This window comes from Pavona decussata, unplaced genomic scaffold, assembly GCF_977016875.1.
Source record: "Pavona decussata unplaced genomic scaffold, jaPavDecu1.1 SCAFFOLD_208, whole genome shotgun sequence".
Classification (NCBI taxonomy): Eukaryota; Metazoa; Cnidaria; class Anthozoa; order Scleractinia; family Agariciidae; genus Pavona; species Pavona decussata.
The window spans coordinates 170,939-188,871 of NW_028145613.1; the positions used below are offsets into that span (position 1 = coordinate 170,939).

Consider the following 17,933-nt stretch of genomic DNA (forward strand, 5'->3'; position numbering starts at 1 on the left):
TTTCCTTAGCAATCCGTAAAGCACCTTGTTTACAAGTAAACAAATTAGGAATGTCGTTCTTGTCCCGACCCGATAAGCGATTGTATTCAGAATTGTTTTGTTAGTTTTCGATAAGGCGCAAATCTCGCAATGAGTTTATTTAATATATCTACAAATGGTTTTCACTTTTTACACCGCTTGAGAATATTGCATCGTCCATTCCGCATACCGCATAGTACTGACATACGAGGATTGCGTAAATTCATTTCAGGGCTCTGAGAAATGATAATGTCTAACGCCTATCAAACGTGTATATAAATTACATTTAGGCAATATTTGCCCATACACCTGCAATCCCCGACAGCTGAACGAGCAGTGCGCTTGCGCTGTTAATTCCGGTGACAATGTCCTGAATGACAGCTCCGAAAAGTTAAAGTTTTTTTGCATGAAATTCTCAATCGCTTAGCTTTCGAATGCAAATTATGGGTTCTTGCGAGCCGCGCGACCAAATGCAAATAAGGAATACAAACATTGGCTCAAATCGACGGACTTTTGAGAAAGGCGCTCTCAGTTTCTTGCATCGAGAAAAACATCAATTTTTTTTCATCCATTGTATGCTGTTCACGTAACCACAGATGGATTAAATCACCGAAGAGTGGTTCTTATCACATAAAACAGGGATGATTCGAGAAAACCAACTTGGAAAAAAGCATATGTTCAATTGCTTGTGTCTTGTTGACTAAGCGTGAAGGATACCGTACACCTGTCTACAGCGAATTTTACGATTTTCTCCGCTCGAGTTTTTGTCGGAGTTTATAGCCACAAAACCACAAACCTACCAACGTGGACTGTTACAATATTTTTTTATGCGATTTGTGGCCGTGTTTGGGGTGAAATAATCACCCAGAGTTGGCGAGGGATTGCCTCTGAAAATGAGCGAGTCGAACAAAACTGTCGCAGGCAAGGAAGTTGTTAGCATAAGGGAAGAAGACAAGACGAGGCACAAAGAAGAGGTGGACCCGAACATGCAAGATGTTGAATCACCAGGCAGTTCGAACGATCAGGATTGCGAACTGCACAAGCAAATAAGCCAAGCTTCCTCTTCACCGCCGCAAACTTCAAAACGAAAGGATCGGGTTTCCATCAACGTCGGCGGGATCAGACATGAAACTTATCGCAGTACTCTAAAAAATATCCCCGACACTCGATTATCCTGGCTTGCGGACGCTTCGGCAGGCTCTGTGGATTATGACGCCGATTTAGGCGAGTATTTTTTCGATCGGCATCCAGGCGTTTTCGCCAACGTTTTGAACTACTATCGTACGGGCAATCTACACTGTCCGTTGGACGTTTGTGGACCTTTATTTGAAGACGAATTGAATTTTTGGGGCATTGATGATCAGCAAGTGGAATCATGTTGCTGGCTAACTTATCGGCAACATCGGGACGCGCAAGAGACATTGGCCGCTTTTGAAGGAGTTGAATTTGAAAATGATTTCGATGACGAGGAGCCTGATTTTGGAAGGTATGGCTTTGCTTTTGCCGCCGAAACAGAGCCTGACACAACCTGGTGGCAAAAATACCAGCCACGAATTTGGACTTTAATGGAAGAGCCTTATTCTTCGAAACTCGCTAAGGTGAGTATCAAAATTAATGAAAATAATAAACCATCTTCGCTGCGGTAGAGCAGGGGAGATTTTCAATTTGAGCTCATTTATGAAGCAGAAAGCGACTGACAGACCCTAGGTCTGAAACTTTCAATTAAACTCCCAACCGTGTAAAATGCAAATTTCTCCCATCGATATGACGAAAACGGCACTTTTCATGTCGATGAGAGAAAACCTAAGTTGTGTTGAAGCCTGCAAATAAATGCGAAGTTTTTAAGAGTTGTTCGTAATTGTCGCAATAAACAGCAACACGCCTTCAAAAGGAAGGTCATATTAAAAACCTTATACGTGCCCGAAGCGAGCCTTACACATAAAAATTGAACCGACGATAATACATTTTAACATTCAAGTCGTAGATTCAAGTACTTACAGCAACATTTCCGTTACAGGTTGGCTTTTTTTTCAGTGTTAATATCCCCAAATAAGAAAAAATGGAAAAAGAAAAAAAGGCGAGAAAACGTAAAAGCAGTGTTTCGAATTTTAATAAATTTGCACGCTTCCGAGGTGATTTTATCGGCCGCGTCAAGTAATATATTTTGCTCGAAGCTGTTTGGATGTTTACGTTCTTCCCCGTGGAGCCGGGCACGTAGATGTATAAAATACGCGATGAACAAATTGCGGTGTAAAAAGACGAAAAGCTAAAGGATAAGTTCATTGTATTCGACGAAAGGCGTCGATTTATCCTTTAAGAAGTTACTTTTTGTGGTTTTGCGAGAAAAAAGGGTCGAAAAAGTGTTGACCTTTTCAAGAAAGAGAAATTAAAATTCATATGTGAATTAATGTCGTGGGTTGTGTGATAGCGCAATCTATCCTTTTTAAAATTAAAACCATTTAAAAGGTCTTTGGCTCGCTTATTGATCACGTTCCAACCGAAGAGAATTTGTATTCGTGATATGAAACCTTTTCAAAGGCTTTTGAGGTTGAAATTTAGATTGAAATTATATTAGTGCTACTGACTTAGTAAACCTAACCCGCAGATAAGAAATAAAATATTTATGAGATTCACTACCTCAACGACTGATTGATATGGTTCCTGGCGAGCCGTGAACTCTTTCAATCCTGAAAATTATAGTGTACTCGATTTAATAGCCCAAATATACTGTAATTGGGCGATTTATAAATGTCGCTAGTTTAACCAAAGCGGAGGATAAGATATGATTCCCTGAAATTTGGCCAATTCATGGCTTGGGAAAAATGGAAAATGATTTTGATTATGTGGATTCACAGCATGTATACTGTTTTATTATAACAGGAAAAAGAAGGGGGGAAAAAAGCCAGAAAATTCCACTTTTATTTTAAACCAACACAGCTTGTGAATTTGCATACTGAAAGGTTGCAGTCCTTCATGTTTTAATACGTTGGACCATGTGTTTGAAAAATTTCAAGCTCGCAAGTGGGCTAAGGCGCATTTTTGGCTCAAAATATTTGTGAGCAGCTCTGGCAAGGCTTCCATGTTAAGCGACGGAACAAAACATGTTAAAAAATAACGTTGTTTCCAAGGAAATGTCTCGTAAATGCTCAGTATGGCGTCCATGTCTTTAAGACATTTACCAAACTTATCCAGCAGGAAAACATACAAAATATTTTGACGTTTTTTTCCATGCAGTAAAACCGACAACAAAAGCGCACAGTCATAAAAATGGCAGCCGTCTTTCTAACTTGTTGGAGTTAGTTTTTCTAACATTTTCCAAAGCACGAGAAAGACGAACGTTCACGTTTTTTTGCTTACACTCACATTAAAGTTTGGATGTAACAAATTAATATTTTCGGTTAGACGATTACAAGATCGACAAAATTTAAAATTCTTGACAACAGTTACCAAATCAGATCAGTGAAATAGATCGTACAAATTTTTCTGGGATTCATAAAAAAATCGCCATTTTTTTTTTTAACCAAAACGAACCGGGCCAGCAGCAGTTTCATGCAGATAATAACTTGACAAAGGAAGAATGAAAATTGAGTTGAGGCTTCACGATCATGCAATGCTCGTGAAAACAAAATAAACGGGAATAAATTGGTCATCTTGCGATAAAAATTCGAGGCAATACTGGTTGGGTTTGTTAAATATAACGAATAAACGAATACAGAAAAATACATCAGTTTTATGCAATATACATTGGTATATTTTTTTCAAGTACATCTCTAACTACTTCTTATAGCTCTTATGTTATCTTTTCCTGTAAATTATAGATAAACAAAACGATCTTGGGATGTCGCCATTGGTGATAACATTAAAATGTAAGCCAATCTTTGGCCTAAACAAGAAAACTTCATTTAGATTAAATGGATAACGGGTTTAGTTTCTACAGAAACTTTGGTGCTGCGTCGGTGGGGAGTAAAAACGAATGTTTGGTTTTATAAACAGAGTTGATAACGTAATTTGATGTATGTATGTATGTATGTATGGTCACGGCGTATCCTGACGTTTGGTCCTCTGACGTAGGGCAAAAGCTCATAACGTCAGCCCTCCAAACTCTTTACGACGGCCAAATCAGTACCTTATCAACTCTGTTGATAGAACGAAACATTAATTTAGATCAAAATTCTTGACAACAATTACCAAATTAAAACCGATCAGTGAAATTAATAGACCGAGCAAATTTTTCTGCGATTCACATCAAGGTTCAGATTTTAAAAAAATAGCCATGATTTGAAGCAGTTAAAGATTTAGGTATGTAGATACGATATAAAGTGAACTATAATGAGACTCGGTGATACTAAAACGATCTGGATCAGCAACAGTTTCATGCACGCGGATAATAACTGACACACAAAAAAGAATGAAAATTGAGTTGAGGCTTCATGACCATGCAATGCTCGTCGAAAGCTCGTCAATGGGTCACACCTTCCAGCTCATTTCGGTCTTTCCTGTTCAGTTGATATTCGTATCGTTTGATATTTTCTGACACGTCGATTTCTTTTTCGGTTTAGTGCTCTCTAAGCGTTTTCCCGCAAAAAATGGGTTAAATAAACATCAATGGAAGCGAAAATAATGCCTGGTCGTAGGTTTGACAAGTTTAATTGACAGCTACTATTCTCACTGCTCCCTAAATAATTCGCGTTTGTTTTGGTTTCGCTTTATCACGCTCTGTGACTGGTTACCGAATCACGCGCTACTTTCCCAACCAATGAGAAGCAAACCAAAACCACTCGTGACTTGCTCGCACACGTTTCCCGCACTTGGCACCGGTTGTATGGATGTCCGTGCTTCGAGTTCTGATTGGTGCATTGAGGTGTTTGTGTCTCTCGTGATTGGCCATAGCAATTACTTTGCTTTTGGTTTCACGTCGTGACGCTCATTTGAAAACCGCTCCAGGGTTTCTGTTATAATTGTCCCTGGATGTTACACTCTTAAAAGAACGTTATCGAAAAAGAAACCGACCCCTTTGCTATTTACGGAACTTAAGCAACGACTACAGCGACGGAAACGACAACGCCTCAAAACAATAGGTTTAATGAGGGAAAACAATCGCCCTGCACGTGCGTTTTATGTTTTGCACATTTCTTTGCCTTCCTCTGCAAAACAACGACGTAAAAGGTCCAAGATGAAATTCTAGGTATTGTGGAGAACGTAAGCGCAAGACGGTGAATCTTATTTTTCATTCTCTTTATTAACTCGAACGCTACTCCCACCAATTGAGTTCCTGGGTAGTTCGCCGCTTCAGTAAAAGTTGAACGAGTTGAAGTAATGGCGAAGTAGCACAAATGAAGGTTCCGTTGGCGTTGCCGTCGTAGTTGCTTAAGTTCCCTAATGTTAAATAAATAAGGAAAACTTCATGTTAACCAGTTTCTAATGTGACACGACGCTTCGTTTTTCTTCTCAGGTAATCGCCTACACAACTCTAACGCTGATCGTCATCTCAGTGATCTTGTTTTGTCTCGAGTCCTTGCCTTTTTTTCAACAAGGAAAACCAAAGCTCGCGCTTGCAATTCTCGAGGGAATATGCGTTGCTTGGTTCACGCTAGAACTAATGGTTCGCTTCATCTTCTGTCCACAAAAATTGGCCTTTTTCAAAAAAGTGATGAACTGGATTGATTTCCTGGCGATAGTACCTTTTTATATCAGCCTGGGCTATCCATCAGAATCAGATGTCGAGATCTTGAACATTATCAGGTTAATCAGGATTTTCCGGATTTTCAAACTCTCGCGCCACTCATCAGGACTCCAAATTCTAGGACACACGTTACGTGCGAGCGTACGCGAACTTCTCCTGCTGATCTCGTTTCTACTGATTGGGGTCGTGTTATTTGCCAGTTTGATTTATTACTGGGAAAAAGACGCTAAAGACACAAAATTCAAAGACATTCCCAACTGCTTCTGGTGGGCTGTTGTTACCATGACAACTGTGGGATACGGTGACATGGCGCCCACTACTACCATGGGCAAGTTCATCGGAAGCATTTGTGCTGTTTGTGGCGTGTTAACGATAGCACTTCCGGTTCCGGTTATTGTGAATAACTTTTCGCTATACTATTCCCACGCTCAAGCGAGGCTTAAGCTACCGAAAAAGCGTCGGAGACTTCTCGTAAATGCATCGAACGCTTTGAAAGCGCCAGCGATGGTAGAGAACGGGATGAGCGGGGACTCAAACGGAAGTTCCGACAGTGGTTGCGGCGAAAATTCTACCGCTAACGGCGGGAGAAAATGTAGCCTTCTCATAACAGATGAACTTAATGAAATCAAGCCCAGACGGCCCGTTAGAAGGGATAGCCATCTGTTTAATAACACAACGACAAGCACCAACGGAGACGTGACCAATAACAGGCCAAGCTATGCCATGCAGAAACGTCTCTCCATGCGGCCTACAGTACCTACGCTTCCGGAGGTTGAATGAGCCGGAGGTATTTTGTAGAATCTTGTTTAATTTCCTAGGAAAGTTTACAAGTGACAGCATAGTTAATTGGGGGACTGGTTATGAAACCTTAACATATAAACAATTGTGCTGCAATAGCCCATTTTACAGTTGTCTGCTTAGTGTCCTGGCCTTGGATTTGAAGCGAGGCTAGGGTTGACCTTGTTTTGATACAAACCTCACTTCTTTTCATAGGTAGATCAAACTGTTCTTGTGCTAACTAGTTTGCATTTACATCTGAAAAGCAGTGAGGTTTGTATCAGTAGGGACACGACTGTAAAATGGCCTATTTATGCTGGAAGGGCCGCGACCGTGCACAATCCTTTGTTTTAGCGTTCACACTACAGTTGATTATCTTAACAGGAACATTTCTATTGGTTCGTTGCTCTAACACTTTTAAAATCTTTTGTGGTTTGTGCACGATCAAGGCAAAAAATGCTAACAAAAACATATAACAAAGAAGTTTGTCAGGTTTCATAACCATTGCCTTTTATTAACTATGCTGACAGTCTGTGAAAATCTCAGTAATTAGTTCGATTGCTGGTCTTCACCAGATAACAAAGTTGTACGTCTGGTTGTGCTGTGGGTAGAGATTTAAGATAGATGTAAATCCTGTGTCACAGCAACTTCGACTTCTCGGCTCTTGTAAAGACCATCAATATAGATGGTAAGACAGCTTGGCCAAGTTACATCACTATAGCACGCAAAACTAATTTTGTTTGCTTGTTTCTCAACAGGGCAGACTCACTGAACTGAGATGTCCAGCTTTAATTAGGACAGAATCCCCCAGCAGGTCCTTCCTGAGTACAATGAGTAGTAAGACTGTCTCTTGACCGAAACAAGATGTCCAGCTTTAATTAGCAGAATATCTCCCCCAGGAGGTCCTTCCTGAGTACAATGAGTAGTAAGACTATCTCTTGACCGAATCAATTCCCAAGAAGGAGAGCTGAAGAGTAACCGGAATAAGCGGTGGAGCCGCCACACCTGTTGAACAGCGGCCATGACGAGCATAGCCAGTCAGGCAAAAAAGTATTTTAAATTAACTCTCATTTTATTTATTTTGAAATATTCAAAAGAGATCTTCACAGAATCGTTTTCTTTTTTTCGCGGGCGAAATGTGTTACAATCATGAGATAAATTTATCCGTACACGAGTAGCGTCGAACAAAATTATATTCTGAGATGTACAAATTGACGAAGATTACCTTGTGGAATTTATTAATCAATCCATTTATTTTATTTCAAATTTATTTTCGGAGTGTAAATCGGAGAGTCTCTCCCACCAATTCGCCTTAGCGACAAAGTTTTATTCTGTTCATTCTCAAAGTCAACGGTTGACACTGGTTCTAACTTTTAAGAAACTGAAACTGAATTCCTCAGTAAAAGATAGTCTTTTGAAAATAAAAGGCTACTGGGTAGCGCTTTCTAGCGATACTGTCTTTTTCTAGTTTTTGCAAAATAAATTTGATATTTGGTTCCACTTTAGAACTTTCAACAATGTTTAACGTTACTTATTTACCTGCCAAGCAAGTAGAGCGACCAAGGAACCTCTACTCGCAAAATAAATCTGAGATTCGTCATTAATTTTTTAGAAAAGTTAGAGAAGATAAAGATAATTTTAAACGTGTAGTGTTAGTCGTTAACTAAAGAAAATTAACTAATCAAATGCTATTGGACTACAAAATGGATAACGGGGCTAGTTTCTAAAGAAACTGTGGTGCTGTGTCGGTAGGGAGTAGAAACGAATGTTTGGTTTATCAACAGAGTTGATAACTAAAGGTAAATTGGCGACCGTAAAGAGAGATTCGAGTGCTGACGTTTCTAGCGTTAGCCCTTGGTCAAAGCGAATCCAATTCGATTCGCCCTGACGAAGGGCGAACGCTCGAAACCTCAGCACTCGAATCTCTTTTCGGTGGTTAACATACCTTTAGTTATCAACTCTGTTGATAAACCAAACATTCGTTATTGGACTACAATTAGTCGTAGTCAGGAAATCTGGAGGAAATTCTTCAAACTAAAGTAGAAGTATTAGGTTCGAAACTGCCAGTGAAAACAGTTGACTTTTATGTCACAATGTTCTAGGTAGCTTGGCCGTTGACAAAGCAAGAAACATGGTTTCCTTTCGTCTGAGTCCACAACTGCCTATTCATGGTCAGTTACGTTGCTTAGCAACAAGGCTTTTAAATACTACTTATAAATAGAACCACCGTCGTTGATTTCAAACATCATGAAAACTTGTTTAAACAAAAGGTTATTTTTTTTTTTCAGTCGACTATTAAAGCTGACATTACAAAAATGATGAACGTACTGAAAACGTCGATCAATTTTTTTCACAGTGAACGTATCTTTTTATCCTTTCGCTTTGCAGGTTTGTCAACACGAAATACAAGGAGTCAATGAATTTCCAGTGTGTTGTTTTTGCACTGGCATGCAGCTCTTCGCGTTTGTTAGGGGATTATGGGTAATAAGGCAAATATGGCGGTAAATGCAAAATTTGTATCACTGTTCGTGTAGCAATTCTAACTTGAAGAAATAGTCCTTTTGACATTCAAGACAGGTGTGCAAAGATACATATAAAATAGTTTTGTGGACGCAGACATCCTTGAACCAACTGTAATCTGATTCTCATCTTTTTTTATTCTTTAATTTTGCAACGGTGGTACGATAAAAAATTAGAGTTAATGTGCGAGGATAAGAAATCAGATTACAGTCACGTTCCAAGATGATAACTGCCTTTGTGTTTATCAATGGCATCTTTGCATAGCTATACCACAACGTTAAATTTCACAGGCAATGTGTTCTTTATACAGCAAATCCGATGACCAATTATTTGTTGCCGTGAGATTTCTCATACAAATTGTGTCCTTGCCGCCATGTTTGCCGGTCTAATTACGCATGCTCCCCTAACATGCACGAAGCAGTTTGACAACTCTTTGGTTGGATGGCAAAATCTTGCAAATAATGTTTATAAAACATGAAATAATATTATGCCGGATGTGCTCACATTCAATCGTAAAATACGTATGCTGAGTTCATCAGAGTTTGTATATTGTACATTGTAAATAGTGTAAATAGAACAGTATTGTTATTCCAATATATTTTCTTAGTTAGATAGACAAACAATCTAAGCAATGTTACGTGTTTTTTTAGTTGTTTAGATGACGTTACTCGTAAGTTTGAATAAATCACTCTCAAAAGATGAGTACTATTCTGATTCTTATTTCTCTCTTGGCGATTTTTTTTTATTAAGACGAGACCAACACAAAAAGCACTATTTGAGCCAGAGATGATGAGAGTATTAGCAGATGCGCATTATATGCAAACTCCCCCGGATTATCCTAGAATTAATCTTCCGATTAATGCCACTTTAGATATTTTCTCTACAATAGGCTAAGATTTAAAACCTCAGCTTTTCCCAAAATCCAAAATAGTTTGGTTTTTAAAATTTATGTGACTACATTTTCGTGCACCTAACCCATTTTATTTGAGAAATTTACAGAAACTAACGGAAAAAGGTCTATATGGCTTGAAAAGTGAGGGAGAGGAGGGTGAAAGACAAAAGAAGGACAAAAGAAGCAACAACAAAACAATGGATGGAGCTGCAAGTTATCTGTGTCCAATGAAAATAGAGCTTAGCAAAGTGCAGTCCTATTGGATGTTTTTGTTTGGGGGGAGGGGGTGGACTGGAGTTGATTTGTGCCATTTGGCGCAAAAGAAAAAGTCTCAAGCGACCAATATAATAAATAAAACGTTTACACTCATTAGCAACAGTGTCTGGGTCGTTGCTGTTACACGCTCATCAGAGAAATCGAGTTCAATAAAAATTGTAACGATTATTTTTCAATTCGTTCTTCTAACTTTTCATCGAGTTTGTTTATGTATTCGCAAGTCAAACCAACAGCCTAGCTGAGAAGAACAGCCTAGTAGAGAATGCCACCTCTCAATAGGCCATTTCCGAGTTGCTTTGAGCCTCATTGCGAAAGCGAGGCTAAGTGCAAAGCTTTTCACGTGGAAATTCCCCACTCCAGAAACTGTGAGAAGATTGGTAAGGGTAAAGGACTGTGGGATCGTTTGGACATGGCGGACATGGCGCCGACGATTAAGTGCATTTTAGGCATTTTCTCGGGATAGCGTAGCAATAATAATAATAATAATAATAATAATAATAATAATAATAATAATAATAATAATGATAATAATAATAATAATAATAATAATAATTATTATTATTATTATTTCCTCACAAGATAAAAAATACATATCTCATGTTACAATATTTGAGTAAAAAGTACCTATATCTAAGTTATTTACCATTAAAATACGCTCACATAGCTAAATTGTTGAAAAGTTGTCATCTAAAAGAGGTATTTGCTATATATCTGACAGCCGAGAATTGCATGTGCTTATTTTATCGGCGTTATTTCCATCCGTCTACCCAAAGGATCTCATAGTCCCTCATTCATTCCAGTCTCCCTTTAGTTTCTGGCTAAGTGGGGTCGGAGTGGGGAGTTAGTTTGATTCGCCGGAATGAAAACCCATTTTCATAATAAAAACTATGCACAAAGCCTCGCTTCATAATGGGGTTAAAAGGAACTCGAAAATAGTCTATTGTACTGGGTGCAAGAAAGCGCAATGCCGTGTGGCTACTACGTACCTCGCTAGCACTGAATGGACAACGATGAGTGGCAAGTGAAGAAAAACATAACAGATGATTTGCGCAGGAAAATAGTGAGTGGAAACCGAGGGGAGTGGGTCAAGGAATGGATGGAAGTTTCTAGAAATGGGTGGCCATTTCATTTTTTTCAGTTTATTTCCAAGCCTAGTTTGCATATGACTGGATTACGAATTCGCTCGATCGTTGTACGAAATTAAGGTCTTTAATTATTTATATTAGTATTGGCTTTGGTTTTGACGTTTACTGGACCTTGAAAAGCCTAGCTCAACAATGTGAACACAGGCTGTACGTAAAATGAAATCAGCTGAAGCGACCGTGTTTGCTGACAAACAAGTGTTTTTATTTACACTGTTAAGAGTTTCTAACAACTAATCACTGTTACAAAACGTAGCCTTAAATCCTCTCCTAGAGGCAAACAAAACCTAACGTCCTCCAAAGAATACACTAATAGTAATAAGGATTATTTATGTGTTGGCATGAAAAGACTAGATCCAATTAAAACTTCATGTTTAAGTTAATATTTTCGCTGTCTTGGTTTTTTTTCTGGTTTACACGTCACGTGAGTCTGCTTGGTCAAAATTCATCATGGAAGGATTTTCCAAACTCAGTCGCCATACTTCCGGCGAAAAACTCGTGACTTGTCACGAACTCGTCTGCCGTCAGTTTTCCATCCTGGATAAGAAAAAAAAACAAAACAAACAAAAACAAAAACGATGTTATGTATAATGCCACTCATCATTCTTATTGTTTATATTAGTTTTTAGTATTGCCGATAGTTCTCCGTAGTTTATGGAAAAAAAGCAAATATGATTGGCGAGCTCAATAAAATGTCATTAGGTAACCATAGCAACGATGACGGCAACGCAACACGAACGCGTTATACGTTTGGTACATCTCTTTTTATGTCCTTGCCCAACAATAAAATAACCAAATTGAAACTTTTGTGAGGATTGTGTGCACACGGCGGCGAACATTTCATCCTCTTTCTCAAATTGTACAATGTGCGCGCATGAATTTACATTTTTGCCGTGGTTGCTTTAGCCGTATATTGTCTATTGAATGAAACATTAGTGTCTCGGACAAGAGACTACATATTTTACACCTATGCCGGATTAGGACTGGGACTCAATTAATCCCTAAAAGGTAAAAACCTGCGCGGTTTCAAAAAATGACGCCCATAAGCACAAGTAGTCAGATAGACAACAATCGGCAAAATCAAGTAAAGACCAAGAAACAACAAGTTCATGAACACAAAGGGAAAGGATACACAAAATTGTAAGTACAATTTCAATCGAGGACCAATAATATCAGAGACGTTACTTTATACTAATTATTGTATTATTTCCCGCTAGTTTGACGTTACGCTGAGGTACAAGAATAAAATCCTCAGATTTCCTGCGAGTTGTGTACTATGTATCGAAGCATATACAAGTCCAAAACAGTATATAGGTTGATAGCTACTCGCGGAAACTTTAATTAATGTTCTTAAAATAAATATTAGCCTCGTTTGACACTTCACTCAAAGAAACCTCGGCCTCGTTTTGTAGCTGATACGTCAAATAGCATATATTTGTACCTTGTTCATATCAGCGCTTTCAATCAAGTGCTGTGCTTCTCCGAGCGCCTTGTTAAAGTTGCTAGGTCTTCGCCACTCCTCTACTTCTTTCTGAAGCAACAAAGGACAACGAAGTTTTAAACGATTCCGAACAAGTTATGACTATGTCGTAAAAGGAAGTGATAGCATGTAATCATCTTATGTGACACTCGAGATAAAATAGAATTTCGGTGCACAAGATGAAGCGAAAAGAAAAACATTGGTGGCACTGAAGTAACATGCATGGTCGTATGCATATCTTTTTCCCGCCATAATCAGTACCATGTGATTATCAGAGTCCAGGTGTTTCCCGCCAAAGCTTCATTACACTGAAGTATTGCAACAAAGCTGTATCTTCAACATTTTTTCCGACCCCAATGCGTTGCTATCGTAATGTCCATACTATAAATAAGTTGATGTTAATTGGTAATGCTTTTGGAAACGCTTTTTCATGAAAAGTTCATTATTCGATTGTTACTACTCAATATTTTAAGATATTTTATTATCTCGCGGGCATTGTTCGTCCTCTTTTAAATTAAAACCCTGTAAGCACCATGATTAGTTTTTAATGAGGTTCTATGAGGTACTATTACTATGCTCACCAGATTTAGAAACCCATCGTGGTCTACGTCATATTTCTCGTTGAATTCCATGATATTCAAAGAATCAAAAGCTGGCATGTCGATGAACCCTGCAAGATAACAGAGCCGGAACGTCATGATGAAGAGAAGGTCATGAATTGCAGAAAATTACTGAGAACTGACGAACTTGGGAAATTGAACAGTAACACTCGTTCAGTATTATGTTTCTCGCAGTCCAAAGACGGATTATGCCTCAATGAAGCCTAGTAGGCAATATTTTTTATTAATATTTTTATTAATACAGTTTGCGCTGGATGCAAGTTGCACGAAAAATTGTTGCATTCAATATTGCGAAATCGATTTATACATCATGCAACGCATATCGAAAGAAAACGTTGCGAGGTATCGTCATTTCAAGGCATGTTATGCTAGGCAATTTTCTGTGCTGCAACTTGTACAGAATTTAAAGGTAAAAAACAAGACAACTTCCAAGAAAAACTGTGTAGTTGAACATAGGCACCTTGAAAGTTTCCGTTTATTTGAAGGTATAATCCGTCTTGTACCTGTTCTTATACAGTCAAACTAGGAAACACAAAACTCTGCAGCTAAATTAAACGCTGTTTGACCAGTTTCCCCCCAGACGCCATTGATCTGTGTAGTCTCGCGAGGAATACATTTACTTACGTAAATATTCGTTGAGGGACAGTCGTCCATCTTGGTCTTTGTCATATCTGTCCATCAGTTCCTAGAAATAAAAACAATAAAACTGAATTGTTATATTGTGGTTCTTTCATTGCAGAAAAAAACCAATTTCGTTTGAAAATTATTGGATGATGAAAAGTACATAACAGGAAAGTGCCACCCTGTTCGGTGCTTTCACTTTTGCATGGTTGATCAGTTCAACAATTATCCTGCGAAATCGCACGGAATATCGCCTGTTTGTTTTATTGTTCAACATATTGATAAAAAAGCACAGTTTTATTGCAGAAAAGCAGCAGACGATCTTTACTTTGCCATTTTTCTCCCCGACACACGAAATTACGTATATCGCAGGAAATCTCTTGACTACGGACGATGAATATTCTGTGCACTATGACCATATTTCGGCAGTGTTACAATGTTTTGAATGATAATTGCTGTTTATTTTTAACAATCCATGATACCATGCTGCGTGCAAAATAGTTTCCAACGCGACCTTAATTAAGGACGGTGCCTACCAATACAAAGGTACTTTTACGTGGTTTATAACTATGCAGGAAAAGGAGATCCTATTAAGGGCTACTGGAATCCAAAGGGAAAATTTGAGATAACCACACATTCTTCAGAAATAATTAAGCCACAATAATTCTAAAAAGGTTTAACTATGACCTTTCAACGGTCATTTTCAACTTCAGTGAGGATAACTTAGCACGTCCATATATATACGTCCCATATATATACAACTGCGAACGTTTTTGAATAATCAAGTTGCCAAAGTGAGAGCGCCAAATGTACATACAAACAATAGGAAATAAGAGTATAAAAAGCTAGTAGAATAAATAACCATATGCGGATCACATACCTAAGTAATTCAAAAGACAAATGTAAAGACAATTCCGAAAAGCTTTAAAATACATAACAACAACGCCAGCTTTTTCCAGATTGAATCTTAATTATCTTTGAAAAATGCATGATTACCCCTATATTTTATTTCCATAGCCCTACTTGCGCAGATCTGCTTTCCTTGCAAAGCTTTTTCAAAAATATCTTTGTATTAGGGGGCCTCTTTCTTATAAAACCCGAGTTTCTCTGACCATTCCGTGATGTGCAGAACATATGCGCACTAACCGACAAAAGAGGGCACGGATTTTAACATCTTTTGCGAAGCCATCTTCGTGGTTATCCAGTTCAACAGTGAGTGGCAAGATTTTCAGTCGCGGGCGCAGTAAAGCCCTTGCCCGTAGATTCAGATATAGCATCAACGTAACTGGTTTAAAACAAGTCAAACAATTGAAACTTGTTCACCTACCACAGCAACATAGGGCAGCATAATTTCATGCTCCTTGGGGTGATGAAAGTACTCATATTCCTGCCTGTTCAGCATCCCATCCTTGTCTTGATCACTGTATCGCCATTTTTTCTTATCAAACAGCACATACGTCTCTAGATTTGATCTTTCCCATTTGTTGTGCATATCTGTGAAACAGAGTAACGTGAACCATTTTTTATTTCACTGTTCTTTCGGGCTAAACACAGAAATTACTTTAAAATGATAACTGCGTTGCGTACGGTTTTATTTACAGTTGACTAGTGTTAGATAGAGGGAAGATGAGGGCAACGAACGAGGGAGTTTTGTAATACGCTCACAACGAAATAAGCTCACTTGCTCACGAGCGAGTTTTGTCATAAGCTCACGATGAAAGTGTGCATAGAAATCGTATCAAATAAGTTAAAAAAAAGACAAACAACAGAACAAAACAAAACTCCGAGCCGTATTAGATAGAAACCTTTTCACTGCATGGAAAAAAATCGATTGTGTTATGTTGGCCTACCCATGGGTACCAGAGGCTTTTCTTTTTTATGATTCGTAGTGTCGGCTTGAGGTGTCGGCCTTTAGTTGCGACGACGATCAGCCTCCGAACGATCTTGAGTCCTCCCGACACGCCAGAAAAAAATCTCTGGTACCCAGGGTATCCTGGCCTTTGAGGTTGCCCTAAGAATTTTTGAATTTTTAAAATAACCCAAATCGACACTTTATCCTGCTCGTGAACTTGTTTTTTATTGTACGCACCTTCCTCTGTGAATCCAAAGGTTCTGGTCATGTACTCTTTCCACGAGACCTTGTCATTGCCATTCATGTCTTTGTCTCTAAATATGGCGTCAACATCCTCGTGCACAGTCCACTTCTGCAACTTGTGTCGGATCCAGATCTCCAGCTCGGCCTCTTCCACGAAGCCGTCCTTGTTGATGTCAATGCGCGGTACCAACATCCTGGTGAAATCATAAGATAACAGTATGCAACAGTTTTTTTTTAGCCAAGATGTAAATAAAAGCTTATGTATGTATCTTTTGTCAAGGATTTTGTTCACTCGCAGTGGCATATCACAAACACAAACAGGCTTTATTGTAAACGCTACCTGTCAAATATCAGCCAATCAGATCAAGACCCGCAATTACGCGTAACTGGTGACGTATTGGAGGTCCGACACGGCTGATGAAAGAGACACTGGACCACTAGCGAGCGAACTTTGAAAGCTGCATTAATTTATTGAAGTATTTACTTAGCTGCTTATTTGTTAACGGAAATGTTCATTTTGCATTAATGAGCATAGCATTTCATTTTCCCCTAGAATTTTATCGTGTAGATGATCGAAAATGCAAAACATCCCGGTGCACTGTACTTTGTTTGAGTTTATTACACTTCAAGCGAAGAAATTTTAAATTATTAGTTGGTGTTTTTTTCTTGTTTTACAATACTGAGAGAAATACATATAATACTGAATTACTTCAACCGCTGTTTGTCGAAACTAGTCTCTCGTATAAATCCGAAGGGTAATTGCCGCGATTTACAATTCTATTTGAAATAATAGGGAAGACACGTTATAAAATTTACACTGAATGTAATCGAAGTTATCAAAGATACACTTTGCTTACAATCTATGAATCAAAACAAAAATGACTTCTCTCGTTAGAAATGTAAAATTTTCTAGTTTAGTTTCTCAATCGGAATACCTGTTCGCCGCTTTTCTCCATAAAATTAGGAAATTCTGTCAAAGTCTAGTAAATTTTGAACCTTTGAAATTTGTTTTGATTTCTTGGCCACTGTTGCAAGCCACTAGCTTTTTAAACCTTTCTTATATTTAGTTGTATGGAGGCAAACAATGAGTCATCATATAATCTGGTTTTAATCTGAGGCCGCGGACGAAATCGTTAATGGTGACCATTCAAATGAATGCTACTGGACAGTACTACACTGTGGTACTACCGCTCAGTCACCTTTAGCTTATTCCAAGGAAAAACATTACACTTTTCACTCTAAATCTCTCAATAGACAAAATGTCTCTGATTACCTGAGTCGTCTCCTGGACTCCTGAGGCGAAAGTTTTTCAAACTCCTTGGCAAGTTCCTCTCCAAGAAATGCTATGTGGTCTTCGTGACTGCTGTGCGCTCGACCATCGAAGCTGTGCTGGGAATGCGCCAAAGAACACTCGATCAGCGAAGAGAGAAGAACGAACAGAAAGAATGAATTAAACAGCCTCCTCATGTTTCGATTTCTAGCAGCCGGTGTTGTTAATTTGTAAAGGAATAGGAGATCGATTTCTCGCGTTGTTTATTTACGCGGCCATGTTTAGTCAGCTGTGACTCGTGGTTCGACCACAGGTGCGCCACGTTCATTAATCACACTTGTTTCCAGAGCTGCTCGTTCTTTATAGCCGGCGGAGCCTTTGTCCGATTAGTCCGCGTAGGAAGCGTTTCCGTGGGATTTTGTGCGGTTTTCGCTTTTTGACCGCGCAGATATTGGGACGAGAGGAAAAGAACGGAGGAGGGGTGAGGAGAGAGAAGAGATAGTTTCCTCTCTCTCCTCTCCCCTCCCCCCATCCTCCAC

General features: G+C 38.8%; 2 protein-coding genes across 3 annotated transcripts; one reads left to right on the plus strand and one right to left on the minus strand.

The window, feature by feature from the left end:
• The first annotated feature begins 336 nt into the window (after positions 1–336).
• Positions 337–8,294, plus strand: LOC146460673 (potassium voltage-gated channel protein Shaw-like). 2 transcript variants are annotated; one of them, XR_014857572.1, is made up of 4 exons: positions 337–1,616; positions 5,471–6,488; positions 7,237–7,292; positions 7,381–8,294. XR_014857572.1 is itself a non-coding variant. In XM_085087866.1 (3 exons), the coding sequence occupies exons 1-2, from the start codon at positions 912–914 to the stop codon at positions 6,479–6,481; spliced, it is 1,716 nt and encodes a 571-aa protein (XP_084943992.1). In that variant the 5' UTR covers positions 339–911; the 3' UTR covers positions 6,482–6,488; positions 7,237–8,294. The 2 variants fall into 2 exon arrangements, 1 of the variants encoding a protein (XP_084943992.1); XM_085087866.1 differs by having other exon boundaries at positions 339–1,616; positions 7,237–8,294.
• Positions 8,295–11,494: 3,200 nt separating this feature from the next.
• Positions 11,495–17,692, minus strand: LOC146460674 (calumenin-A-like). The gene is made up of 7 exons (XM_085087876.1): positions 17,398–17,692; positions 16,119–16,318; positions 15,357–15,523; positions 14,033–14,093; positions 13,370–13,458; positions 12,750–12,839; positions 11,495–11,845 (listed from the first exon to the last, which is right to left on the minus strand). Exons 1-7 carry the CDS (start codon positions 17,589–17,591, stop codon positions 11,747–11,749), a joined length of 900 nt encoding a protein of 299 aa, XP_084944002.1. The 5' UTR covers positions 17,592–17,692; the 3' UTR covers positions 11,495–11,746.
• Positions 17,693–17,933: the final 241 nt, after the last annotated feature.